The 25,335-nt window shown below is 38.6% G+C and overlaps 14 protein-coding genes across 14 annotated transcripts; 9 read left to right on the forward strand and 5 right to left on the reverse strand.

The window, feature by feature from the left end:
* Window positions 1-38: 38 nt before the first annotated feature.
* On the forward strand, window positions 39-3,560 carry C5L36_0C01580 (uncharacterized protein; the record flags this gene model as incomplete). The annotated part of the gene is made up of 1 exon (XM_029465827.1): window positions 39-3,560. The coding sequence occupies one exon, from the start codon at window positions 39-41 to the stop codon at window positions 3,558-3,560; it is 3,522 nt and encodes a 1,173-aa protein (XP_029321687.1).
* Window positions 3,561-3,765: 205 nt separating this feature from the next.
* On the forward strand, window positions 3,766-6,133 carry C5L36_0C01590 (uncharacterized protein; the record flags this gene model as incomplete). Its single annotated transcript, XM_029465828.1, has 2 exons — window positions 3,766-3,946; window positions 4,569-6,133. The coding sequence occupies 2 exons, from the start codon at window positions 3,766-3,768 to the stop codon at window positions 6,131-6,133; spliced, it is 1,746 nt and encodes a 581-aa protein (XP_029321688.1).
* A 300-nt stretch (window positions 6,134-6,433) lies between these two features.
* C5L36_0C01600 (uncharacterized protein) lies at window positions 6,434-7,504 on the forward strand (the record flags this gene model as incomplete). Its single annotated transcript, XM_029465829.1, has 1 exon — window positions 6,434-7,504. The coding sequence occupies one exon, from the start codon at window positions 6,434-6,436 to the stop codon at window positions 7,502-7,504; it is 1,071 nt and encodes a 356-aa protein (XP_029321689.1).
* A 263-nt stretch (window positions 7,505-7,767) lies between these two features.
* On the forward strand, window positions 7,768-9,753 carry C5L36_0C01610 (uncharacterized protein; the record flags this gene model as incomplete). Its single annotated transcript, XM_029465830.1, has 1 exon — window positions 7,768-9,753. The coding sequence occupies one exon, from the start codon at window positions 7,768-7,770 to the stop codon at window positions 9,751-9,753; it is 1,986 nt and encodes a 661-aa protein (XP_029321690.1).
* A 242-nt stretch (window positions 9,754-9,995) lies between these two features.
* C5L36_0C01620 (uncharacterized protein) lies at window positions 9,996-11,648 on the forward strand (the record flags this gene model as incomplete). The annotated part of the gene is made up of 1 exon (XM_029465831.1): window positions 9,996-11,648. The coding sequence occupies one exon, from the start codon at window positions 9,996-9,998 to the stop codon at window positions 11,646-11,648; it is 1,653 nt and encodes a 550-aa protein (XP_029321691.1).
* Window positions 11,649-12,243: 595 nt separating this feature from the next.
* On the reverse strand, window positions 12,244-12,867 carry C5L36_0C01630 (uncharacterized protein; the record flags this gene model as incomplete). The annotated part of the gene is made up of 1 exon (XM_029465832.1): window positions 12,244-12,867. The coding sequence occupies one exon, from the start codon at window positions 12,865-12,867 to the stop codon at window positions 12,244-12,246; it is 624 nt and encodes a 207-aa protein (XP_029321692.1).
* A 204-nt stretch (window positions 12,868-13,071) lies between these two features.
* C5L36_0C01640 (uncharacterized protein) lies at window positions 13,072-13,635 on the forward strand (the record flags this gene model as incomplete). The annotated part of the gene is made up of 1 exon (XM_029465833.1): window positions 13,072-13,635. One exon carries the CDS (start codon window positions 13,072-13,074, stop codon window positions 13,633-13,635), a length of 564 nt encoding a protein of 187 aa, XP_029321693.1.
* A 125-nt stretch (window positions 13,636-13,760) lies between these two features.
* C5L36_0C01650 (uncharacterized protein) lies at window positions 13,761-15,398 on the reverse strand (the record flags this gene model as incomplete). The annotated part of the gene is made up of 1 exon (XM_029465834.1): window positions 13,761-15,398. The coding sequence occupies one exon, from the start codon at window positions 15,396-15,398 to the stop codon at window positions 13,761-13,763; it is 1,638 nt and encodes a 545-aa protein (XP_029321694.1).
* Window positions 15,399-15,645: 247 nt separating this feature from the next.
* On the forward strand, window positions 15,646-16,680 carry C5L36_0C01660 (uncharacterized protein; the record flags this gene model as incomplete). The annotated part of the gene is made up of 1 exon (XM_029465835.1): window positions 15,646-16,680. The coding sequence occupies one exon, from the start codon at window positions 15,646-15,648 to the stop codon at window positions 16,678-16,680; it is 1,035 nt and encodes a 344-aa protein (XP_029321695.1).
* A 278-nt stretch (window positions 16,681-16,958) lies between these two features.
* Window positions 16,959-18,647, forward strand: C5L36_0C01670 (uncharacterized protein; the record flags this gene model as incomplete). The annotated part of the gene is made up of 1 exon (XM_029465836.1): window positions 16,959-18,647. One exon carries the CDS (start codon window positions 16,959-16,961, stop codon window positions 18,645-18,647), a length of 1,689 nt encoding a protein of 562 aa, XP_029321696.1.
* Window positions 18,648-18,787: 140 nt separating this feature from the next.
* C5L36_0C01680 (uncharacterized protein) lies at window positions 18,788-21,082 on the reverse strand (the record flags this gene model as incomplete). The annotated part of the gene is made up of 1 exon (XM_029465837.1): window positions 18,788-21,082. One exon carries the CDS (start codon window positions 21,080-21,082, stop codon window positions 18,788-18,790), a length of 2,295 nt encoding a protein of 764 aa, XP_029321697.1.
* Window positions 21,083-21,355: 273 nt separating this feature from the next.
* Window positions 21,356-22,276, reverse strand: C5L36_0C01690 (uncharacterized protein; the record flags this gene model as incomplete). The annotated part of the gene is made up of 1 exon (XM_029465838.1): window positions 21,356-22,276. One exon carries the CDS (start codon window positions 22,274-22,276, stop codon window positions 21,356-21,358), a length of 921 nt encoding a protein of 306 aa, XP_029321698.1.
* A 220-nt stretch (window positions 22,277-22,496) lies between these two features.
* On the forward strand, window positions 22,497-22,763 carry C5L36_0C01700 (uncharacterized protein; the record flags this gene model as incomplete). The annotated part of the gene is made up of 1 exon (XM_029465839.1): window positions 22,497-22,763. The coding sequence occupies one exon, from the start codon at window positions 22,497-22,499 to the stop codon at window positions 22,761-22,763; it is 267 nt and encodes an 88-aa protein (XP_029321699.1).
* A 244-nt stretch (window positions 22,764-23,007) lies between these two features.
* Window positions 23,008-24,597, reverse strand: C5L36_0C01710 (uncharacterized protein; the record flags this gene model as incomplete). The annotated part of the gene is made up of 1 exon (XM_029465840.1): window positions 23,008-24,597. One exon carries the CDS (start codon window positions 24,595-24,597, stop codon window positions 23,008-23,010), a length of 1,590 nt encoding a protein of 529 aa, XP_029321700.1.
* Between the last annotated feature and the right edge of the window lie 738 nt (window positions 24,598-25,335).

Below are 25,335 nucleotides of genomic sequence, written 5' to 3' on the forward strand. Positions count from 1 at the left end.
GATGAAGAAGAGAAGAAGAAGAAGAAGAAGAAGAAGAAATGGAAGATGAGTTAGAAGAAGATGGTGATATTGATGCAGCTATTAAAAAAGCGGATGCAAAGAAAAAACAATCCACCGTGAAACAGAGACGTGAGTATTTGAACTTGGTATCCAATATTACAACACCAGAAGATTTGGAAACACTGATGCGCAAGACTTTTATGGAATCCCAAACTACAGTAGCGGCACACAAGCGTGAATTGGTCATTTTGAAAGCATTAATGGTTAGAGCATATGCTTTGGAGTTAAATGATAAGTTCAATATGACATTTTGTAAATTACTGAGCAAAATTTTACCACTGAAGAGGAATATCAAACCAGCTGACAAGGTGGTTAAATTTGTGTCTTCATTCTTTGAAAATATAAATCCATTGAAAATTCGTGACGGAGAAGAACTTCAAGTACCTATTCCTGCTTCCGCATTTGAGGAAGTACATGCTTTGTTTATTAATAAGGTTGTCAAATATTTAATGAAAGGACTGGATGCTAAAGATACTACAGTGAGGTACAGATCATGTCAGTTATTATATCATATTATTGGAAACAGTGGTGCTATGGATGAGGATTTGTATGAATCTATATCAGATGAATTATCAACTAAAGTGTATGATAAGGATGCAGCTGTTAGAGTCAAGGCAATAGCTGCTCTCGCCTGCTTCCAAAATGAAGATGGTGGATCTCTCTCTGTTGCAGGGAAGAAGATTAGATTTATAATGCAAAATGACTTAAATGCAGAAGTAAGAAGAGCGTGTCTAAAACACATTGAAAAAAATCGATATACCGAACCATTTATTGTCGAACGTGCACGAGATGTTGATACAGTCAATCGACGGACACTATATACAAAGATCCTCCCAACCTATTCTTCAGTCACTGAAATTAGTTCTGCGAATCGAAATAAATTGCTCGAATGGGGATTACGTGACAGGGATGAAAGCGTCCGTAATGCGTGTGCCAACTGGCTAACTAATACATGGATGTCTAACGCTAATAACAATATTATGGAATTTTTGGACCAGTTGAATGTAACCGAAAGCGAGATTGCAGATACTGCAGTTCGTGTTCTGTTGAATAGAAATACTGAAATCGTGAATACATTTGAATTTAGCAAGGAATTTTATGACAATTTAACGCCATCATTGGCATTGCTATTACGAGTGACTTACGAGTATTGCCATGATAATCAAAAGGAAGATGTTATTGACCGACTATACCCTGAGGCCGCTGAGTTTGCCGTATTATTTGAAAAGTTTTTCGTGGAAAGGACAGATAATTTACAGAAGATCAGTGAAAATAGGGAAAAGCTAGAAAACGATCCGAACATAGTTAAAGAATTGGAGATAGTTGACCCGGATGACTATGATTATATAGTTAAGCAGCTATTGATGATTGCCGTAGACTACGATTACAGCGACGAATTCGGGAGAAACAAAATGTATAGTATTTTGAGGTCAACATTGGCAAATAATACTATTACAGAACCATTATTACCGTTACTTATGGAGTGTTTGAGAAAATTGGCTGTGAATGAGAGAGACTTTTGTCAAATGACTGTTGAAATCATCAATGATTTAAAAGATAACGCCTATGAAAAACTGATGCAAGAGAAAAAAATGGAGGAAACGCAAAGGAGGAGAGAGTCAGAAGAACAGAGAAAAAGGAGAAAGAGAAGATATGGCAACGAAGAAGAGGAAGAAGGGGATAAGGGGGAAGAGGACTTGGACAAAGGTAATCATGAGGTTAGTGATTTGAATGAAAGAGTTGCAAAATTGTTAAATGATGATGGTGATATATCAGATGAGCAGGATTCAGACGATGATTCGGATGAATATCATTCTGCAGTAAACGAAATGTCTAGACAATCGATTATTGAAGCCAATAAATCGAGACAAGAAGAAATTGATCAAGTCTCGGCCTTACCACCACAGGTATTAACGGATTGCTTGACAATAACAAAATGTATGCTACAGTTGGTGTTTTCTCCCTTAAGAGAAAACATGCTTTTAATATCATTATTGGACAATTTCATTGTACCTTGTGTTAACGAGAGGTCTGAGGTTGAAGTGAGAGAGTTGGCGTTGATATGTCATGGACTATGTGGATTATTGGATAAAGAAGTTGCTGTTTCTACCATGGTTGTTGCTGGTATTTTTGTTACACGAAGTGACTACGAATCATTTGTTGTCACGGGATTAAAAGTTATTGGAGATCTTCTAACAATTCATGGGATTTCTATCCTACAATCTGAGAGTCAAATTAGTATTGATTCTATGGCAGTTGCTAAGGTTTTTTACAGAACATTGAAGGATCAAAGTAAGCCTGAAGCACAGACCACGGTTGCCATCACACTGTTCAAATTATTCCTCTGTGGTGTGATTACAGATGATGAATTATTTGAAACCACGTTGTTGGCGTATTTTAATCCAAAGGTAAATAACAATCCATCCTTGAAGCAATGCCTAACCTTTTGCATTCCAACATACGCTTTTTCTCACCAGGATCATCAGGAGCTTATTGCTAATATTGTCTATGATACCATTTCCCGGATATATAAGGATTGGCCAGAAATTCAAAGACTGAACCAAGAGAATGAAATAAAGAAACCAATCACGGCAAACTTTATAATTGAAAGTTTACTCTATTGGACGGATCCATATAACTTGGCAATGGTTGATGAAGAGGAGATGGAAAAAAGTTCTAACCACTTGGATGTTGGAATCCAATTCATGAAGCTATTAAGAAACTTTGATTACAATAACAAGCTCCACAGAACCTTATACAAGCCGATATTGCGTGCACTGAGTAAGTTGACATTTACATCGAAGGCAGACTTGACCAAGTTACGCAAATTTAGTCAGTGTTTCGATGACGAAACGTTGTGTCAAGGTGATTTAGACGAAGTACTAAAAGGAGATGCAATCTGTAAGACAAATTTCTTGAAAAGTCACACGTACGTTCAGGATTGTCTTAGAGATGCTGAAGCACGTGCCGAAGCAAATGCCGATACAGATGACATTGTAGATGCAGAAAATAATGAGGCTAACACCGAAGTTGAAAATGAAGCCACTAAGAACAATGTCAATTCACATGAGGCGGTATCCGGCGGCCATCGTCCCGGAAAAGCTTTGAGTTTGCATGAGGATACTTCCCAAATAGGAAGTTCTCATTCTACCTCGAATAACACCAACGCTTTCAACGGCGAAGAGAAGAGTGATTCGTCGGCTGTGACGGTGAAGAGAGAGACTAAGGAAGAAGACAACGGCGACCGGGTCGCAGAAGTAGGACAGGAACTGGGGGCCAGTGATAGCCCTGTGGAAGTCGTGCAAGTAATACGGAAAGGGAGAAAGACGAAAAAGAAGGGTAAATCTACTACAAGGGAACATGGCAGTATCAGCAAGAAGAGCAGAAAAAGCACTAAAGGCAGAAAAAAATTAGACGATGAATATGTTGTCAACCTCGGCAGGGACAGCGTTAAAACTCATCAGGATACATCTGAAATCATATTACTTGACTCTGAATAAGAAGTTGGTGAACTTTGAATGAGTGTTCGCTATTGAAATTTTTTTTTTTTTTCCTCTGGCGCGTATATAAGGGCTAGAGTTTCCCGCTGAAGTAAATTAGTTGTGTCAAGTGGCATCCAATGAGGCTGTAGGTATTGTATAGACTTCTCATTCTCCATAGATTCTTCTGTTTTATCGTTGAAGACAAGTATACAACACTGTCGAAATGGCCCAACTATCTTTTCAGGCATCGAATGCTATTATTTACCTCACTTATGGTGCCATGTTGTTCTCTGGTATTGCTGTTGCTTGGTATCAGCTTACAAGAACTTCGAAGGGTAAAAACTTTCTCTCTTCAAACGGTACAAGTACAGGTATCCCACTTGCGCTCAATTTTATTGCTTCAGGTCAGTATTCTATCCATCCGATCGAAAGATACATGACATGGGAATCCTAACTTTCAACATACATATTTTTTCTACTAACTCCTCTATCTAGAGTACGCATTGTCAACCTTTTTTTATCAGTTCTGCTTTCCTTGACTATAATTCAATTACTTCTCCACCTAAGCTTTGCTTTGATTGGATTGACTTTGCTTTGTTTTATCTTTGCCATTTCCCATTCCTACCATATATGCATAAACGGGTGCTTTTCTTTGCACGGGAAGCTGAGATTATACCGTTTAACTCGATCAAGTTAGTACTTGCGGGAGGATTATCATATATGTTGTTGGAAGCCTGGAAACATTGTTCATCATCTCTATTTTTGTCAGTTGAAATGCTGACCAAGAAGAAATAGCATGTTTCTGTTTTTGTTTTACCTGGTCATATAAAGGGCGAAATATCTTACTAGTTTGTGTTGAACACTTTCATGACTTTTTGTTCTCCATGGATGTTTGATGTAAACTAGCTATTGTATCTCCAGTTTGATTCAAACAAAGGTATCATGCTTATTCTTGGTTTACCATTTTATTCTGTAAAGTCAAAACTAACTCAACATACTAACATGCTTTTTTTTTGGTTACTATAGCTATGGGATGTGGTATTTTAACAAGTTATACCGAAATTGCCAATATTGCTGGTATTCAAGGTTTATTGGTCTACGTTTTGGCAGGTGGTGTTCCAATAGCCATGTTTGGGTTGTTTGGTCCTATTATTAGAAGAAGATGCCCAGATGGGTTTGTTCTAACTGAGTGGTGCCGTCAACGTTTTGGCCCAATTATGGGCTATGGTTTATCTGCTGCTACTGTTCTTACTATTTTCCTTTTCATGGTTGGTGAATTAACGGCTATCAACGGCGCAATTGAAACAATGACGGGTATCTCTGCTATTCCATGTGTTGTTGTTGAATGTGTTGTGACTACAATTTATACTTCAATGGGTGGATTTGCAGTTTCTTTTACCACCGATACGTTACAAGCTTGTTTTGTTTTGCTTGTCTTGATTATAAGTTGTATTGGTTATGGTACACAAGTTCATATTGATCCTGCTCTTAAACACGAAACATATCATCAGCTGATGGGTTCTACTCGGATTGGCTGGATGAACTTTTACATCTTAAACGTTGCTATTCTCACTAACGATGCTCTTATGTCAGGTTTCTGGTTACGTACTTTTGCTGCAAGAACCAGTAAAGACCTTTATATTGCTACTGGTATTGCGTCTGTCGTTACTACTATTATTTGTTGCTTAGTTGGTATTCCGGGAATTCTTACTGTTTGGACCGGTGATTGCACAATCGGTGACCCAAATGGTGCCTATTCCTTTTACATTCTTATTGCAAAAATGGACAAATGGATTATCGGTATTGTGTTGATTTTCTGTGTTGTGATTTCGACATGTACTTTTGACTCACTACAATCTGCCGTAACTTCAACTATTTCTAATGATGTTTTCAGAAACAAATTTCCTATCATTTATTCTAGGGCCCTTGTCATTGTGTTGATGATTCCAGCTTTAATGGTTGCCATCTTTTGCTCAGCGAACGTGTTGCAGATTTACTATATTGCAGATTTATTATCATGTTCTATCATTCCAATCATGTTTTTGGGCCTGTCTAAGCATTTCTATTTTCTGCGTGGATTAGATGTCATTGTTGGGTGTTTAGGTTCTTTATTGGCTGTTTTCATATTTGGTACCATCTACTATGGCAGTGCAAAGCAGGGTGGTTTGTTATTATTGATTTGGAATGGTACATATGATCCAAATGACTGGGGTGCTTTTGGTGCGTTTGTCATAACTACCTTTGGCTGCGTTGTATTTGGCCATTTATGTGCAGCTGTGCGTATTGGTATTACTTACCTTTACTGCAAATACACAGGTAGCGAGTTCCGTGCTTTAGACAAGCCCAATAATATTGCATTCGGTATCGGTTTGGATAATAAGGACGATACTGTTGTCACTGAATTCCATGAAGTTCCAGAAACAGAGTCAGATGAGGTATCCTCTATTCATAAATCGGTTGATGTTGAAACAACATATGATGTTCATCACCTCATTTCTAGTCCAAGGGCAGCAACAAGAGCCCATATTCAATTAGTCCATGATGTCATTAGTGAAATTGAATGGAAAGAATTATTACACTTACTTGTTTAGGTAGCCTTTTTGTTGAGGCTATAACATTTCCCTTATTTTTGTTCTCTCTCTTGTTTACTTTTATAATACTTGTGTAGTGTTCGTTTTATAGTTTAATGTTAATATAATATTTTAGTAGTTACACTGTCTTTCCAAAATATTCCAAAATACAAAATAGTTGCTTATTATGTGGAGCAGCTAACTTTGTGTGAGAAGCTACAATAATAATAAAAAAAAAAATTTAAGAGTTTCAAGCAAATTCGTATATCCAACAACTATTATTATTACTTCTGGAGAACTATTCCCGGTACAAGCAAATAAATGCATTTGAACTTTGACTTACGTGCTAAACCTGGCCAAGAATGGTTTATTGGTTTGGGAATGGAAGGATCAGCAAATAAAATCGCCGTGGGCATTGTGAAACAACCACTTGGTGACCCATCAAAAAGCGAAAATCGTGCAGTCATATTAAGTAACGTCAGAGATACATATAATGCTCCACCGGGCCAAGGATTTATGCCTCGTGATGTTGCAAGACATCATCGTAATTGGGTCGTTCGGATCGTAAAGCGTGCAATTGAGGAGGCACAAATTGAAATCACAGATATAGACTGTATTTGTTTCACACAAGGTCCGGGTATGGGTGCTCCCTTACAGAGTGTGGTCATTGCTGCTAGAACATTGAGTATGCTGTGGAAGGTGCCACTGGTTGGTGTTAATCATTGTGTGGGACATATTGAAATGGGAAGGGAAGTTACAGGTGCTGATAATCCCGTTGTTTTATACGTCAGTGGTGGAAACACACAAGTTATTGCCTACAGTCGACAAAGATACAGAATATTTGGGGAAACCTTAGATATCGCAGTTGGTAATTGTTTAGATCGATTTGCAAGAGTTTTGAAAATCCCCAATGCACCGTCACCAGGCTACAATATAGAACAGTTGGCTAAGAGAGGGTCAAAATTTGTAGAGCTACCATACACTGTCAAGGGAATGGATATTAGCATGAGTGGAATTCTAGAGTACATAGAAGAAATTGCTAGACGTGGGACAGAGAAGGTTGAAGATTTATGTTACTCTCTCCAGGAATGTCTATTTGCCATGCTTGTAGAGATCACCGAACGTGCAATGGCTCATGTGAACTCAAATCAAGCTTTGATAGTCGGTGGTGTCGGTTGTAATGAAAGGTTACAGGAAATGATGGCAATTATGGCTCGTGACCGTGGAGGCGCTGTATTTGCAACCGATGAACGTTTCTGTATTGATAACGGTGTTATGATTGCACAGGCTGGTTTGTTAGAATATAGGATGGGCGGAGCAACATTGGTAGAAGATAGTGTATGTAGTCAAAAGTTTCGGACCGATGACGTTTTTGTCAGATGGAGGGAGTAAGGAATAAACTGGTAAATAGTAGTTTCGTATGCACTCATATAATATTTAATGGCTTATCCATACAATAAATTACGATTGATTCAGAATTGCCCAATTGGGGAACTTACATGTCCTCGAATTTGAATTGTCAATTTTGATGTCTTCAAAATTCACGTGTGTGTTTTATAGCTGTATATAGGAATAGGGAGGTGTCGAAAGTTTGGTTTCTTTTAAGAGTCTGTAGAACAGAAGGGGGTCTAGCGAAGAAGTGATAATTCTGCACTATGGATATTAACAATGATCTGGCCAAGTTGGCGACAACTGCTTCGGTCTTGGTGAATTCTGCTACAGCAAATGCGAACATTAATGATATGTTACAACGGAATCGCACATATGCTTCAACATTTGATGCTAGAAAAACAGAAGCAGGCAATCAACCAGGCCTCATTAACTTGCTGGCAATACACGGTGATAATATACGTGTGGCAAAATCATTAAAAAGGTCGAATTTCACAGGTGATGGTTCTAAAAAGAAAGACTTTACTGTGCTTACCAACGATATGCTGAAAGATATCCCCGACTCAGAACTTGAAAATGATAGTCAGCGCAGTGACAATACAGATGAAACTCCTTTTTCCTTATTCCAAGGATTCAGTGCTGTTTTGCCAGAAGTTGATGAAACGATCAAAATTATAAAGGAAAATTCAGGGAAAATGATCGAAGGTTCAAAAGGAAATAAAAGAAACGGGAAAGCAACGACTCTAGCATCGTCGAAAAGACACATGATTGAGAATATAACAATAGATAAGATCAAAATGTGCCAAAATCAAAGAGTCTTATTAGGATATAAATCGGACATCAATTATTATTTGGATTTACTCGAAATTCGAAAAGGGTTGGGGAAATCAGAAATATCAGAAATAGACGCTAAAATTGACAGGCTATATATGAGAAGAAAAGAACTGTCAGAGAACATTGGTCTCTATGAAAAACAAGAAATGGAGCTGGAAAATCATTTATTGGAAATAAAAGATAGATTAGATTTTATTAAGGACATAGAAATATCTGAAGAGCCTGTAAGAATAACTAGAAATGATTTGAACGAAGATGATGAATTTGCTATGAATAGTGATAAAAACAAAACTAACGCTAATAAAGATAAAATTAAAACTAAAACTAAAAACAAAAACAAAAACAACTCAAAAATCGAAGAAGAAGAATTTGTGTTACTAGATGAAAAAGAAACTTATTCAAGAAAGACATCAACCACCAGAAGTTTTAAGTCTGGAGATTTGATCCACAAGTTTGAAGCTCACCATGATCCTATAAATTGTATTGCTTTTGACGAGCCATATGGAAGGTTGATTACATGCTCGATGGATAATACAGTAAGATTATGGGACATGGGTAGATACAAATGCATTGGGCTACTTGAAGGTCATTTTGCGTCAGTTGATTGCGTTTCTATTCAAGACGACCTTGCATTCACTGGTAGTAGAGATGCTACTTTAAAAATGTGGAATTTGAATTATTTCAACAGCAAAAACACAGAAGAAGAGACTCCTCTGATTCACAGTTTTGAAGGCCACGTTGATACCGTTACCGCTGTAAGCTACAATAATGGTGAACTAGTTTCTGGTTCTGATGATAAGACAATTAGGCAGTGGGATCTATCGACTGGCCACTTATTGCAAACCATTGATATAATGTGGGCCTCGTCAATGGCTAACTCTACTATTAGTTTTGGTAAGCCAAGTGCTCAAAACAGCTCAGGCGGTAATATAATTAGCAACCAATCTGCATATCCATATATATCAAGTCTGCAAGTATTTGATGCTGCATTGGCAAGTGGTGGCAATGATGGTGTCGTTAGATTATGGGATTTACGAAGCGGTGAAGTGATCAGACAATTGATTGGGCATACCGGTGCTATTACCACTTTACAGTTTGATAAACATTTTAATTTGGTTACTGGTTCTGCCGATCGTAGTGTAAGAGTTTGGGATTTACGTACGGGAGGATTACTAGATTCTTTCAGTTACGAAAGCCCAATAAAAAAGATTGTGTTTGATGATTTCAAGATTGCCAGTGTGGTTGAGAATCAGCATGGAATTCACATTTACGATAGAAGCGAACAAAGACACTGGAAAGTGGGAGCTGAAGACAGTAGTTTACCTGTTGGCGTAAGTGATACCAACGATATTGCTTGCCAGGGTAACTACCTTGTTGAAGGTTCTTCTGATGGTGTTGTAAGAGTGTGGAATGTCTGATACAGTAAATATTCTCTTTGTAATGTATCCTCTGTAAATAGTGTAATGTGTAGGAATTACAATTTTGGAAAAAACTCGTCGGGACGCAAAAAAAAAAAAAAACAAAAAAAATGAGAAATTGAAATTTTAGTTTTTACCTGGAGACATGGAGATGGCGTTTTCCTTTTGATTATGTCTATTCGGAACTTCTGTGGGATAAAATAAAGGTCAGATCAGGTGCTAAAGACAAACAGAAACAGAACATGTCATACAGGCAAACACCAACTATTGTTGTGCTTAAGGAAGGAACCGATGCATCACAAGGCCGTGGACAGATTATATCCAACATCAACGCATGTTTGGCAATTCAGGATACATTGAAGACAACTTTAGGTCCATTTGGTAGTGATTTATTATTAGTTGGTGGCGATGGCAAAACAACCATTACTAATGACGGTGCAACCATTTTGAAGAAATTAGATGTTGTCCACCCGGCAGCTAAGATTTTAGTTGATATTTCAAGATCCCAAGATTGTGAAATTGGGGATGGAACTACGTCTGTTTGCCTGTTGGCAAGTGAAATTCTAAAACATTGTAAACCGTATATTGAAGAGGGTATGAGTAGTAACTCCATTGTTAAGGGGTTAAGAGATTCTGTTCATTTAGCAGTCCAGAAGATCAAAGAGTTGGAGATCAACTTGGACGAAAAATCAGTTGACGATGAATACGATATGCTAATTAAATGTGCATTGACCGCAATGAATTCGAAGATTATTCAACAGAATGGGGAATTTTATTCTAAGTTAGTTGTTGACTCGGTTCTTACCTTGGATAGAGATGATTTGGATGAAAACCTCATTGGTATAAAGAAACTTCCAGGTGGTGCAATGGAGGAATCGTTATTCATCCAAGGTGTCGCATTCAAGAAGACATTCTCATATGCAGGGTTTGAGCAACAGCCGAAGACTTTCCAAAATCCAAAAATTCTGAACTTGAATGTCGAACTAGAATTGAAAGCTGAAAAAGATAATGCAGAAGTAAGAATCAATAAAGTGGAAGACTACCAAAAGATTGTTGATGCAGAATGGGAAATTATAATGGATAAACTAAACAAGATTGTTGAGAGTGGCTGTAATGTTGTTTTATCAAAGTTACCGATTGGTGATTTAGCAACCCAATTTTTCGCAGATAGAGGAATCTTTTGTGCTGGAAGAGTGTCAAGTGATGATTTGGAACGTACACATAAAGCAGTCGGTGGTTCAATTTTAACAAGTGTCAATGACATCAAACCAGAACACGATTTAGGTACCTGTGAAAAGTTTGAAGAGTTGCAAATTGGTGGTGAAAGATACAACATTTTCAATGGCTGCCCATTAACAAAAACATGCACACTGATTTTACGTGGTGGTTCAATAAAAATCATTGATGAAATTGAGAGGTCATTACATGATGCAATCATGATTGTCAAAAGAGCTTTAAAGAACAAACAAATTGTCGCTGGTGGTGGTGCTATTGAAATGGAATTAAGTAAGTATTTAAGAGATTATTCACATCAAGTCAAAGGCAAAAAACAATTAATTATTCAAAGTTATGCAAGAGCTTTGGAAATCATCCCTAGGCAATTATGTGAAAATGCAGGCTTAGATTCTATCGAATTGTTAAACAAGTTACGTAGTTTGCACGCTAATGGTGAAATATATGCAGGTTTAGATCTTGATTCTGATAATGTTGCAAATAACCTAGAGAAATTTGTCTGGGAACCATCGGTTGTGAAAATCAATGCATTACAAAGTGCAACTGAGGCTGCAATTTTAGTTCTTAGTGTTGATGAGACTATCCAAAACAAAGACAGTGAACAAGCATCTGCTGCCCCAGTACCTAGGGGAAGAGGTATGCCAATGCCTGCTGGAATGTGAGTGAGTTGACGTTTATAAAATTTCTGTACTTTTTCTAATTACAATAAAACTTCACTCTAGCTATTTGAGCAATTGTTCACTTACTACACCTTTGTAGATGCTAGGCCATGTACCTTAAATAAATATCTTGACAATACAAAAGGAACCTTTATAGGGTTTTTATCAAGCGAAACTCAAATATATAATAATATGCTTGAGTAGAAACTTCTAGTGTTTAAAAATTAGTGAACTGAAAAGTATAATTTCAGGATTATCAAATCTACTACTCTTTGAACTGCTTCCAATATGTATCTATGTGTATGTAGGTAACGTTGTAATACAAGAAAGAGAAGTAGGTTCTTTAGAGAATTTTTGTCCAAGTAAAATATCAAAGACTTGTATTTGTACGTGATGCTTTTGAGAAGAGACATATGCAAAACAGAATACAACGGTAAAAGTCATGTTAACAAGGACATTCCTTTTTTTCTACGACATCCTGTTCTAGCCCTTCTTTATAGCGCCATTATGTTTCCTGTTATTCGTCCAGAACTAGGTTATGATTGCAAAAAAAGAGTACATAATAAGAAGTAGAAACGAAGAAAATCATTCATCAACTTCATACCAGTTTTTTCATAGAAGAGATGAGCTGGTCTACCTTGGAAACATCCTCTAGATCAGAAAGCAAAACATTTCTGATTTTCTCCCATGATTCATCACTGACTCCCTTTTGAACCTGTTCTACGTGCTCCACCTCTTCCTCTAACGGCTTAACTTTCGAGACTAGAACATTTAATGCAAGCTTATCACCATCTAAAAAGGTGCTGACAGCATCCGAATCTTGCATTGTTTTTGCCCGTATCATCAATTTGACATCGGCTAAATCAACAATTCCAATATGCTGGTCCTTTAACGCATTTGCTAGAACATGCTTTAGGTGGTAAAACTTTGTGTTTGTGGTGATATCTGTGGAAACAGATATATTGAACCTTGGTGGCTTAAGGGACTTAAAAGTCACATTAATAGAAAACTGCATTTCTTCTTCATTGTTTTCAATAGATTCAGCCTTCGTAGATGTCGCAATGTATGGATGTTTCAACGGAGGAAATGTGAGTGTAGCTGGGATAGAGTTTACCGATTGAATCCTAAATCCATTGAGAAAAGCATCTTGCTCCTCTGGAGTAGGTTTGGTAACTTGGAGTAGCTGCACAAACTGGTTAGCAAATTGAACTTCCGTAGACATGCCTAATGTGCTGTTTTTAGAGAGAAATGCTGTAATGTACCCAGGGTTTGAAGCATCTTAAATAGCGATCCCTCATGAATTTAATATTTTCAGCATTATAATTATCAACAACTTTCAGTAGTGAGCGTTGACCATTCGAAAAAACTTTGAAACTTTGAAGTTTGGAGTATGAACGATATGAATACATTTTGGAGAGGATGAAATATGGACGAATTCTACAATTATCATGAATACGCTTGCCCGGAAAATGATAATATAATAATCACACACCATCCTAATCCATATACGTCTGATGGAACACGTGTTGTTCGAATCCCACTACTACCTGAGCCTTCCTATCCGCAATTCAGCACCCAGTTACCTGGGAATGAGCCTGCAGCAATACCAAGTGATGCTAATCATTTTAGGGGGATATACACATGGAAAGGGCAACACTTCGGAATGGGGTCGATTTCACCACTATCGAATTACATTACACGAGCTGAATTTGAAAGTATTGTCACTAAAATCAATAGCCTATTATGGGAGAGGTTTGGGAATACATGGTTCAACTTCTGGTGGGTTATTATCAACATGCTTATGTACGACTTGCCAAGGGGTAGTGTTCGAATATGGACGTTCCTCACGGGCACTAAAGACAAGCTTGAGAGCTACATCAATGAAGTTAATAAAAGGTTTGATCGAGAAGATAGAAACATAAGGATAGTTTCACCCGAGAAAAACGGGTTTGTAAGTTTGGACTGGATAATACCTAGCCAAGCTGCTTGAATAAATGCTACTAGATATATATATATAGATATGTATGGTTTTAAGAAAAGAGAACAAAAAACTGAGTAAATGCCAGTGCTGTTTCAAGGTATTGTATCAAACAACTCAATTTATCATTTTATTTTTCATTTTGGAGGAGGTCCCTTGCTGTATATTTTCTTTATCCTCCTGTTCAACCCAACATTCCATAAGCCAGTACGCATTCTACGTTCTTCCCAAACCCCTGAGATGACACCTCTTTCTTGCTTGAGTAGCTCCTTTCTCTCTTCATGTGTCATGCCCAATTCCTTTCTTCTGTCAATAAGGTTTGCATGCCTCTGTCGAGATTGCACAACAAACTCACGACATCTCCGGATCTCTTCCTGGGTGAAGGTGTTTTGCACATAGGTATCTATAAATAGATTGGTATTAATAACTCTCTTGGGTGTGTTTTGGATTAGTTGGAATAAATCACTGCCTAATACATCTCTGTTATTTTCCTGTAACCTGGTGGACTTTAGTGTCAAATCTGTATCTGAATGTGTAAATAAAGTTGAGATTCCATGTGCACGACAATAGAACTTTCTCAACTCGGGATCGAGCATTTTGAATATCCCCAATGAAACTTGAAATATGGTTTTAGAGTTGTGGTAAAATATGATATCCCAGATACGCAATGTTGTCTCGATTGGCAACACGCCGATAAATAAAGACATGAACCAGCTTGTGGTGCAAAAAGTTAGTGTTGGTAAAAAGAAAAGGTATGAGGTGTCATCGTCAGGGATGTCGCCCAAATCATCATTGTCCATAATGATTTTCCAAACATCGGGCAAATATTGTTTCAAGCATAGCATCAACATACCTTGATTAACAGATAGCCCTTCAAGATTTGATTCATGAACACCTGGTAGAAATTTCTCTGTGACAATCACCAACATCCAAAATGTTTCTTCCTCATTCATAAATAGTAAGAGTAAACCGGCAATAAAATTCAATGATTGGCAATATCCAATAGATGGTTTAAACATACTGAAACATTTTAAAACACGCCTCAATGTATCTAGCATTGAAGAGTTTTGCTCTTTAAAATAAACATTGTCGGGGAAAGTTCGATGTAAATCTTTTTCAATTGCTTCAGTATTTTCATTCACCAAATCAGTGGACTCATTAACCAATGCCTCGTACAGCCCCTTATTGTCTTTCATTTTCTCAACACCCCCCACAAAGGAAAACCACGCCTTCCCTCTCCACTCTGCCGGTATGCCCTTTCTGACAAACCTTGCCATTTCCTCCGATCTAGCGGGGAAACGTGACGGTACCAAATTGGGTTCATAATACAACCCATTTCTCTCTAAAAATTTGATCCACTTGGCCTTTCGACGGATGAGGTATGGACAATATTCGTTCCACCAGTCATTATAGTCTTTTGTTGATATGTATTGGTTGGTCTTTTGGAACCCGTACCTGTCAGTCGTGGAATTCTTGATTGACTGTTTCATGGCTGATTTTCTAAAGGGGAGCGGAGACTCCTTTATAGACATACCACTGTTTATACGCTCCTTCAAACTAGCAAAGTCTCTCCGTGATTCCACAATCGATTCTTTCGTCTCATGTTTCGTAATATACGCCGATGCCATATGTGTATGCTCCATTTGTTGAGTATTTGCAACTTGATTCTCTGTTTCCTCAATGTCTTCCTCATCTGTTGCATTGGTATAATAATCCAAAAACCCATAGGTTGTCCCTGTTGCCGCAGTTGCTGCCGAAGTAGTCCTCGAATGCATCTGCGTAATTGCGGGGATTATCTCCTATAACCGCATTCCAATGAACAAAGTAGACTATGGATCATATCCAATATTAGAGAATGTATTTTATCATTTCACACTACCTAATTCCCAGAGAAGCAAAATAATGAATAGAGGGATAAAAAAATACTGCATACGGAAAACGAGAGGGCGCGCTCTGAAAAAGTAGAAAGTGTCAAACTGGACAAGGAGAGAGGGAGAGGGGAGGTTGAATTCTTTTACCTTGATGTATTTTCCATTCCCCCAGTTTCCCCCCAGTTCCAACCAATTCAATTTGGTTGTTGATGTTGAGCAACAAAGAAGTTATGGTATTTATGTTTTGTACGAGGTGAATAGAAATATGAATGGGAAAAGGATAGTTATTGTGCACTGCGGTGCTGGAGGCAAACTGCCCAGTTCTGTGGAAAGACGGCTTGTGAGAGTGGTAAAGAAAGCTTTTGAAGCTGGTGTAGGAGATGGTCACAATGATAGATTTGCCAATATTGCAAGAGTGCTTGAAGATTCCCCCCTCACCAATACCGGGTATGGTAGCAACATATGTAGTGATGGTACGGTGAGATGCGATTCCTCTGTTGTGCAGTGTACTCCGAGAGGCATGAAAATGGGATCAGTAGTGTGTAACTCGTCAAGGTACCCAATGGAAGATGCCCTTAGTGTGATGAATGAGTCTTTAAGGGTTTCCAAAGAGGGTATTGTCTCCCCCATGGTGAAAGTGGGGGATCTTGTCCCCGATCCACAGTTGGTTTCTAAGCTTCAACAAAACGTCTATGAGCGTGCCGGGGATACCATTGGTGTGCTCCTATTTGAAGAGGTTGATAAGGAGTGGATAATAACTACAGGTTCATCCAGTGGGGGGAATATTATGCGAGATTGGAGAAGGATTGGTTCTGCCGGTATTCCTGGAAGTGGGTGTTGGACAGAGACGATGGACTTTGATGAAGGCGGGACAAATGTCGTGTCCATAATGGTCTCTGGTCAAGGTGAAGAGCTTATTAAGCGTGATTTTGCACGTTACATTAGCAAGAATATGTTGAAATACATCAATAATGAAGGTATGTTTGTTTCAGATGCTTTGGAGATGTCACTCAACGATATGGGAAGAGAGACAAGACAGCTACAGTGGGGGGTGGCCGGTCTAGCAGTTATTGATGGCCGTCCCATTGGATTCTTTAGGGGGAACAGTCGTTCCTTTGTAGTCGGTGGTAGCAATTCAAGGGTAAGATTAGTACAAAACAGTGGATATGGAGAGATTTTATTATAGTTATAGTTTCTCTCTCATACTTGAAAAAATCGTGAGCCTTCTCTTCTCTCTACTTCTCCCCCTTTTTTTTTTTTTCTCTTTCTCTCTCTCTTTTCTAAACATGTATTTTTCGCGACCAAATTGGGAAGTCGGTTGATTTACAAGGGGAATTGACGTCAGGCAAAGAGTTGAAAATGGTTTGTAATGGCCATCGACAGTGAGAAATTGACATAAATCTCTGAGATTGACAAGTATCAAATTGGAATACCAACTCCAGTTTATCTGGAACTTATTAAGCAATGTTTCGAAAGGAGTTTTCTACGATCATATCCCACAATGAAGTTAAGGATCTTCGAATAGTGGCCATTTCATCGTCAACCACTTCAATATTGGCCTGGTTTTTCTTTCTTTACCTATATGGAATGATACATCCAAGTCGACGTAATTTCAGGCACAACTTGATTTTTGTTCTTATATTTTTTGATTTCATCAAGGCCATAGTGATTTTGTTATATTCTACAATCACATACCATAATGGACTGGATAATAACAATGTTCTATCCGATGTACTAGGATGGTTTATAGTTTTTTCAATTGAAGGTGCTGACGTAATCATACTTTCGTTTGCACTGCATATGGCATTTCTAGTTTTCGATACCCAGCTTAAGAAGGCCTGTCAACGACTCAAGGATCTGACTGGAATTGAAAAATGCCCCACGGAGAGACTCTCGGAATGGCTCAATAAGAACCCTGATAATTTAGAAGGTGGTCTCTATAAGTTTCGATTTGTCGTATATTTTGTCTGTTTGTTTTTCCCCATAATGATGGCGTCCTTAAGCTTCACCCTTCACGATCCATATATGGGATACATCTACATGCCCTTTTTCCGGGTCTACACAGTGGCATGGCATTTCTCATGGGTGGTTCGTCATATAATTCTAGTGTCGATTTTGGCCATATACGTCACCATCTACGTGTACGTCATGTGTCAATTCCGGAAAGTTTCCCAATCGTTCATTCGTGAGGGTAAAGAACATGAGGACGAGAATATGTTACGTTATACATTTGGCGAGACTGTGTGGTTCAAGCTGTTGAAGGTATGTATCAGGATTAGCTCTAAGTTTGCAAGAAGGCACGACAAGCGGACCGAAAATGACAACGACCCACATACGGGAAATGTGAATGGTGCAGTATCTAGCAGTGATGAGACTCTAGGACTTCCTAATAGTGGTGCAGTGCAAAACAATGACGTATCGGGACAAATCCAGTCTATATTATACCAAGAAGCAACAGATCGGTTTAATGCAAGGAAACTACAAATCATGAAACAAATGAAGTCAATTTTTATATATCCAATCTCGTTTTTCTTGCTTTGGCTTCTGCCACTTATCAATCACTACCAAGTTATTCGTACAGGCCATGAAACACTGTGGTCAACGGCGCCATCTGCCTTCTTCCAGCCATTCAATTGTTTTGTTGATGCTTTGGTTTTCATGTACAGGGAAAAACCGTGGTTACTTACTGTTTCAGAGTCGTTTCTTGATACAACCGATGTAGGGTGGAGACGGCATGTAAGTTTTCTTCCTGGCTATGGGAGCTACGGAGAGACTGTGTACGTGGAAGAGCTTGGCTTAAATGAGGCCGTATATAATGAGGGAAGTCCGATGTGTGGACATCAGGGCTCCTCTGACGAAGCTACACCTAGGTCCAAAGATGACAAGGACGAAGATAGTCTAGACTTAAAAGACTTTCTCAATGCAAGCAAACCCATGAGAGTTTCAAACTCGAAACGCCATTATTCAAAACAGAGAAGCTCATCAAGTTCCCAAACTCACCGGATGTCCACAATGTCATTATCTTCATCATCTAATAAATCACCAGTGGAACTGATACCTGCACCTACTCGAGTCAGGGAGAGCATAAATTGGAATTTGGACATGTTTGAGGATAAAACTATAGACATGCGTGACTTTCTAAATGGTAAATAGGATCACAAACATAGTCTTATTTTCTTTTTTTTTTTGCTTTTTCTTTATTATGGGCGTAAATAAACAAACGTGCAGACGTATAGTAGTATACAAACATATATTTAAATGTATATATATCCAAGTATATGGCCTGCAAATAATTAGAGCTTCTCGGCCGTTACTAGGAATACGGAATCGAGACCCAAAACAAATCCATCATTGAACTCACCGTGATGGGAGTCATACCAGGCCGAGACTTCGCCATTTTGCGGGTTACACCAGAAATTTCCATCTGTGTTCAATATACGAACACCTAGTTCGCCATCATACCCGTCCTTATCGACACTGTCTATCAATCGTTCAACAATAATTTCTTTGACAAACTGACCATTAAAATTGTTCAACTTCCAGTCCAACCACATCTCCAAAATGGTAGCAGTTATATCCGAGACAGCAGCAACTCCATTCATGGTACTTGACCTCACTTTTCCTTCGACGGGATCGTTCATCCACGAGTGCAAATCAACCAATTGCGAAACTCTTAAAAACTCGATGAATGATGAATACATCGAATAGACACTTGCTATTGGCTGGTCTGATATATTGGGTAATGTGTCCTCAACTCTGGCTGGGTCATAATTCTCGTGGTAATCAAATAGATCTGTTGAATTTGTGGAAACCGAAGTTCCAGCGGGCTTCAGAGTCGATGTTGAGGACAAGACGTGTGGTCTGTTTTTCATTGAATTGGACGGTTGCTTTTGACCAGTAATTCTCGAATTATCTAATTTCTCTTTATCAAAGTCGTCAGTAAATGTCCCAATTGCTGGTATACCCAACTTAACGAACTTGACGTTCTTAAAGTTGTGAGACTGCAAGGAACTTAAAATATACTCCGATATCTTTGGTAATTTTGAAAGCTTGGTAATACATTGATTAATATAGATTTGGATGTACTGCGCAAGCGTCACTTCATTATCAACATTTGGCGTATGAGTATATGACAACGAATCAAACATAATAAGGGATATTGAACCTCCTGGTTTCAAAACTCTGTCAAATTCAATGAGACCAGCATCGACATCTGATTTGGTTAGTACTAAACGTGAGAAATCAGGAGCAAATATCAAGCTTTGCGATTCATCCTTCAATGGCAATCGTTCCATCGACGGTGCAGTGAAAGAAGAATACTTTGATAGAAATGTGCGTTCCCTTTTATCCATTTTAGAGTTGACAAATTCTTCTGAAAGGAAGGAGTAATCACAAAAGTGTGGGTTCTCACCTACTAATTTTTCAGGTAGATAACCTGTTGATTTCAGATCAAGGATAGATTGAAACCGATCCGTTAAAGACACCATATTGGTTCTATAATCTGGGAAGTCATGACGAATATTCCAACCGTCAATCAGTTCAAGATAAGCGGGTAGTATGTGATTTTTGAAAAGTTTTCGGAGCTTGGCTTTGGGAGATGCCCTAAATGATTTGAGCTTATTGGTTGTAATGACGCAGATTTCTGAATCCTTGGGGTATCTTTTGAGTATCTTGGATAAGGTTGATGTTCTCAATGACAATTTATCCAGTATTTGATTATGCCATAACAAGAGAAGTACTATACGTCTATCTTGAAAAATCTCTGCTTCGATCTCTTCGATTGTTGGAAGACTCTTGAGCTTTTTACGTAATTCTTCAATCTCTACTTGATGTGAAGATGACGAAAGTGAGGACGACGATGTTTGCGATCTCTTTAGGTTTCGATCAGGTGATTCTATTGTTGCTGTTGTTTCACTGTTTCCGTCTTCAAGTTTCTTTGCATCTATTGCCCTTTGTCGAGTTTGTAGAGTCCTTAATACCTCCTTCAGGTAGCTCTGTAGCCAATCCCACCAGAGAGAGTTTCTGGTTATAGCATAATTACATGGATCGTTTGGTTCACTTTCATCCATATACTTAAGGAAAAAACGGAGGTAATCATGATAATACATCATTCCATGGGATTCTGTCTGAGATCTAATATTATGTAATTTTTTTTGGTATTCTTCTTCAAGTTGTGGTTTCAAAGTCGGTTTCGATGACTTAAAGCCATGGCCACCAACGTGCGGGATAAATGGATGTGTTATGTACCCCGTGTCGTCCTCCATGGCAGAACCAAAGGCAATGTCACTGGCAAATTTGCCTGCTTTCTTGGTAAATCTCAACAACTTATTCTTCTTCTGTTTGGCTTGTTTCTTAAGTTTAGAGTCATCTCCAGAATCAAAGTACTGTATGTCTGAGTATATTGAAGCCGACGGAGATTCTGATTTAGTCACGGGTAATGTTGAAGCACGTTGCATAGATTCGTCTGGCATGTTGCGGGGGTTAGGTAGAGTCACCGGGGCGGCATCGCCAAGGTCCGTTGGATTTCTGTAAAGTCGCAACTTACTCTTATTCTGACGAGAAACATTGTATGCAGGTAGGGGGTCCATATTCTAAAAGGTGGATCTTGATGCCTCAAATAAATAACCAATGTTTTGTGGTTTCGATTAAGTGATCGTTCATCAACCACATAATTAGGTGCATGACAAAATTACAAATAATAAATTAAATATGCAGAAAAGAAAAACTACAGCCGCACGTGTAGTGTTTCCAAATTAAACTTTTGGCTATAGTCCGTTGTCTTGTGGAGACTCGTCTCTTTGACAACAAGAAACCAGAGATACTTAATACTGTTGCAGGATTTGTGATTTTCCTTTTCGTCTCTAGACTGTTTGGAAAGGGGAACAGTCGGTTTTGGAGACAAGGATAGAGTCTGCACCAGTTTCTAGCTCATGAACATTTTCTGCAATTTTTGCAGCCATGACAGAAAGGAAACCACGTTCAGTATTGGAATGACCACAAATAACGAGACTCTTGTCTTGCTCTACGTATGCCAGTTGTTCGTGGTGTGATAGTTCGCCAGTGTAGTAACAGTCTGCATCTACACCCGAGAATACACTACTTCCACTACCGGCACAAATGGCAATCGTTGAAACCATTTGGTTGATGTTCCTAGTCCCTAATTGAACGTGGTCTAGATCCAACGAGACTTTAATCCGTGACACTATTTCGAGAATAGATACAGGACTCTTGAGTGTAACCAGTCTTCCCATTCCAACGCCTTCAACGTTAGATTCATCTCTGATGATGACTTCGCTAGTAAACTCTGAGCCCTTGGAAACTCCTTCTACGAGCCAATCATTGACACCACCAGCAGCTGCGTCAACTGCAGTGTGTGGCGAATAGACGCTGATCTCATGTTGTAGCAGTTTGACAAGAGTGCGTTGTTGTGGGTTGGTTTCAGGACTGATCCTGTTGAACTTACGAAATAGAAAAGGGTGGTACGCAACAATGACATTACATTTTTGATCAATAGCTTCCTGTGCAACAGCTTCAGTGAGGTCTATAGCTAATAAAAGCCTTGGTTTCTCATTTGAGGTAGCAACAGAGGCATCGATCAAGAGTCCCGTATTATCCCAGGAATTGTCTGCATACTTGAGGGGATACAGCTTGTTCAACAAAGAGGTGACTTGTTTGAGAGACGGTCTTGATAGAGGCATCCTATATGTATGTGTGTGTCTATGTTTGAATTTTTCTTTGCACTTTTGACCTTGCCAACCAAGAAGAGAGAGAAAACAATCCATTTCCCATTATCATGATGGAATATTAAGTCAGCATTTGCTGGAATTTCTCGCCAGTATGGAAAATCATTGAAATCAGTGTCTTTCCTGAAGATTTCCAGTGGCTTCACCACAGTTCCTTTCTCCTTCTTCTCCTCCTTTCCCCGAAAGTGGAACCCTTTATTCCATTGACGGCGCAATACCACTCTGGCGCAAACATATATAGCAAACAAGAATATCCAAAATGTCCCTCACAGCAGAATCTTTGAGCGATATCATCCGTTCCAGACTAGAGGCCACTGAGGTTGAGGTTCAAGACATGTCCGGCGGGTGCGGCCAAGCGTTTGCTGTCATTATCGTCAGCGATGTGTTTCAGGGCAAGAACAAGCTGGCCAGACATAGACTAGTCAATTCCGCTCTGAAGGATGAAATCAGTGCAATCCATGCATTCACTCAGAAGGTATTCACTGTGGCTGAATGGGAAGAACAGAAAAAACTGTTTAGCCAGTAGTTTATATGCATGTTTGGATTCCATACTACTTCTGTATTCTCTATTTAATAAAGATTTTCTGCTCCTTTTGAACTACCTCCGTTGCCATGTATGGTAACCAGCTATGTTTGTTGTTATCCGAAGCAGTTGGTTTGCTTACCTTCACGCGCGTTTTCATTGGTGGGTATTCCTTTATATTGTATGAATAGTATTTGGTATATTTTGTTATATAGAAGCTTATAAAGTAAAACACACCAGTTATTAACTAGCCCGTGTATGGGGGTGGAATGTCGGTATCGCTACCAATGCATGTGGTAGATAGCATCAGCCGTGGTGACTTGCTGTTTGTATTTCTCACCAACCTGTCGAGTTTCACGAGACGTCGGCGAATTTCACGTTCATCAGCCATATACGGATCATACTTTCTAGCTTGGCTCATCTGTAGGTGTGTACTTGTGTTTGTAGAAGGACGTCTAGACTTGGAAGTAGAACTCCTTCGTTCTAAGTCAGCGGTTTTATTGCTTGTGCTTTTTCTTGACATTGGGGTGGACAGAGGAGCCAGAGAAGGTCTCCCACTGCTAGAAAATGAGGGACGAGTGGAAGTAGATCGAGATACAGAAGTCGATCTAGAGTTACTCCTAATAGTCGTGGCTGGAGAAGTGTCAACTTCGGATTCGCTGAAAACACTTGTATTGGCGGATTTGTTGAGTTCCACAGACGTTGCATATCCAGATACTGGTGTTGTAGATACTGGTGATGGAGTAGTATTTACCCCCTTATCTGTAACCTCTTCTTGCATCTCCTCTTGATCTTGCTGCTTCTCCTCACCATTTACTTGCGGCTTCTTCACATTCATTTTTATAATACGGCGTTTAGGCTTGGTGGAGTTCTTCGAGGCTTTGCTTTGGAAGTTTTTAATGAAAATAAGCTTATCGTGGACGTTGCCAAACTCAAAATCATGTTCAGACAGCTCCACACGGTTGCTGTTATAGTTGTTGGACTTATTCAAAATGTTCATGAACGCCTTAGTAATTATGTCTTTATTGAACCGATCACATGACAACTTGTCTATTCCGTTTCCTAATGACAATGTCTGTCGCATGCTTGACAACCTGGTGGATCTCATTAAACTACCGGGAGATATCCGGAACGGATTCTCCGGATCTAAGTCTTTCAAAAGAACTTTATTTTTCCGTTTATCATCAACTTGTTCTTCAATTAACAAGTCTTTATGGAATTGATCAAATGATTGTGTGGTGTATTTCAAACTAAATTTATACAACAACGATGGTAAGAATTCCTTGAATAAATCACTTATCTTTGACTCAATTTTTTTTTGGAGAAAGTTTGCAATTGGCGTGATCCTATCAAAAGTTGAGCTTACGTCGATATTCTCTAGTGGATCATTCTTGAAAACTAATGTTAGCCCTTTGGTCTTGCTAAAAACTATAATCATAATAGAGCTCATTTTGAAGTTGCTCAAGGTCAAGTTCAACGGAATGTCGAAATCACAATCACTAACAACAAAAGCGGGCTTTATGAAATCATACTCTTCGCCTATATTATTATTATAGTTTTTTAGTAAACTAGCACTGATCTTTGTGCGTACTGTAATAGATGCGTCACCATAGTACTTGAAATTAAAAATCCCCCTAAATTTGTCAACACCTAGATCACCAATCTCTAAGATTTGAAAGTTTGGTGCAATGGTTCCAAAATTCAAATCGACAATCTTAATATCGTCACTCAAAATTGGCGGTCTTTTGCCTGAATTCAAGGCTTCCTCAAGGAGTTCGGTGGTGTATGTAGCAAATGAATCTTTTTCGATGGCATTCCAATCTAGTTTGAAGGACATGATGGTCTACCTTTGATCTACCGAGTGAGAAAGAACTTTGCTTGCAACTGAAGAGCCTTGTAATAAAATGTGACTCCATTTTTTATTCTATGTAAAGAAACTATGTCGCACCAAAATCTTGTATAATGATCCCCGTATTCGTCACATTGCTGAATAGGGAAATTATTCTAATGACAGTAGAGAAGTCTTGGTTTGTCAGCTATTGGCGGAAAAGGAAGTTATTGGCTAGATACATACTATCCTACCTGCTGTTGCTTATGAGTCCAGTAAACTTGTTGAAGTTATTGTATTATTTTTGGAGTAAGTAACCAGCAACTTAAAATGCCAGTTTTAATCCTCAATACAGTCAGGTTAATGATGCCGGTTATTGATGATTACAACACAGCCAAACGATTTCTATCAAGAACATCTTAATTCCTTAATAAAATATTATGTGTGAAAAAGTCAAACAAACAATATAATTGGTTTATTGCAAGTTTTGAAATGAAGCCTAAACCTTTTTTGCGATTCTATAAGAATAAATTCCAAGGTGGTTTCATAGTAACAACAATGTAAGCTTGAAATTGAAAGCTAGTAAAGATTTTTTTACTATTTTTTCACCGACAATGTTTCCGCTTTCTTTAAAGTTACAAATATCCTGCCCATATTAAAGGGCACAATACACACTTTAGTATGTGCAATTCACCAGAGTCGTGCGGTACCTCTTACAGGTACCATGTGGAATAGGCGTACAAGCCA

This window comes from Pichia kudriavzevii, chromosome 3 (genome assembly GCF_003054445.1).
Source record: "Pichia kudriavzevii chromosome 3, complete sequence".
Lineage (NCBI taxonomy): Eukaryota > Fungi > Ascomycota > Pichiomycetes > Pichiales > Pichiaceae > Pichia > Pichia kudriavzevii.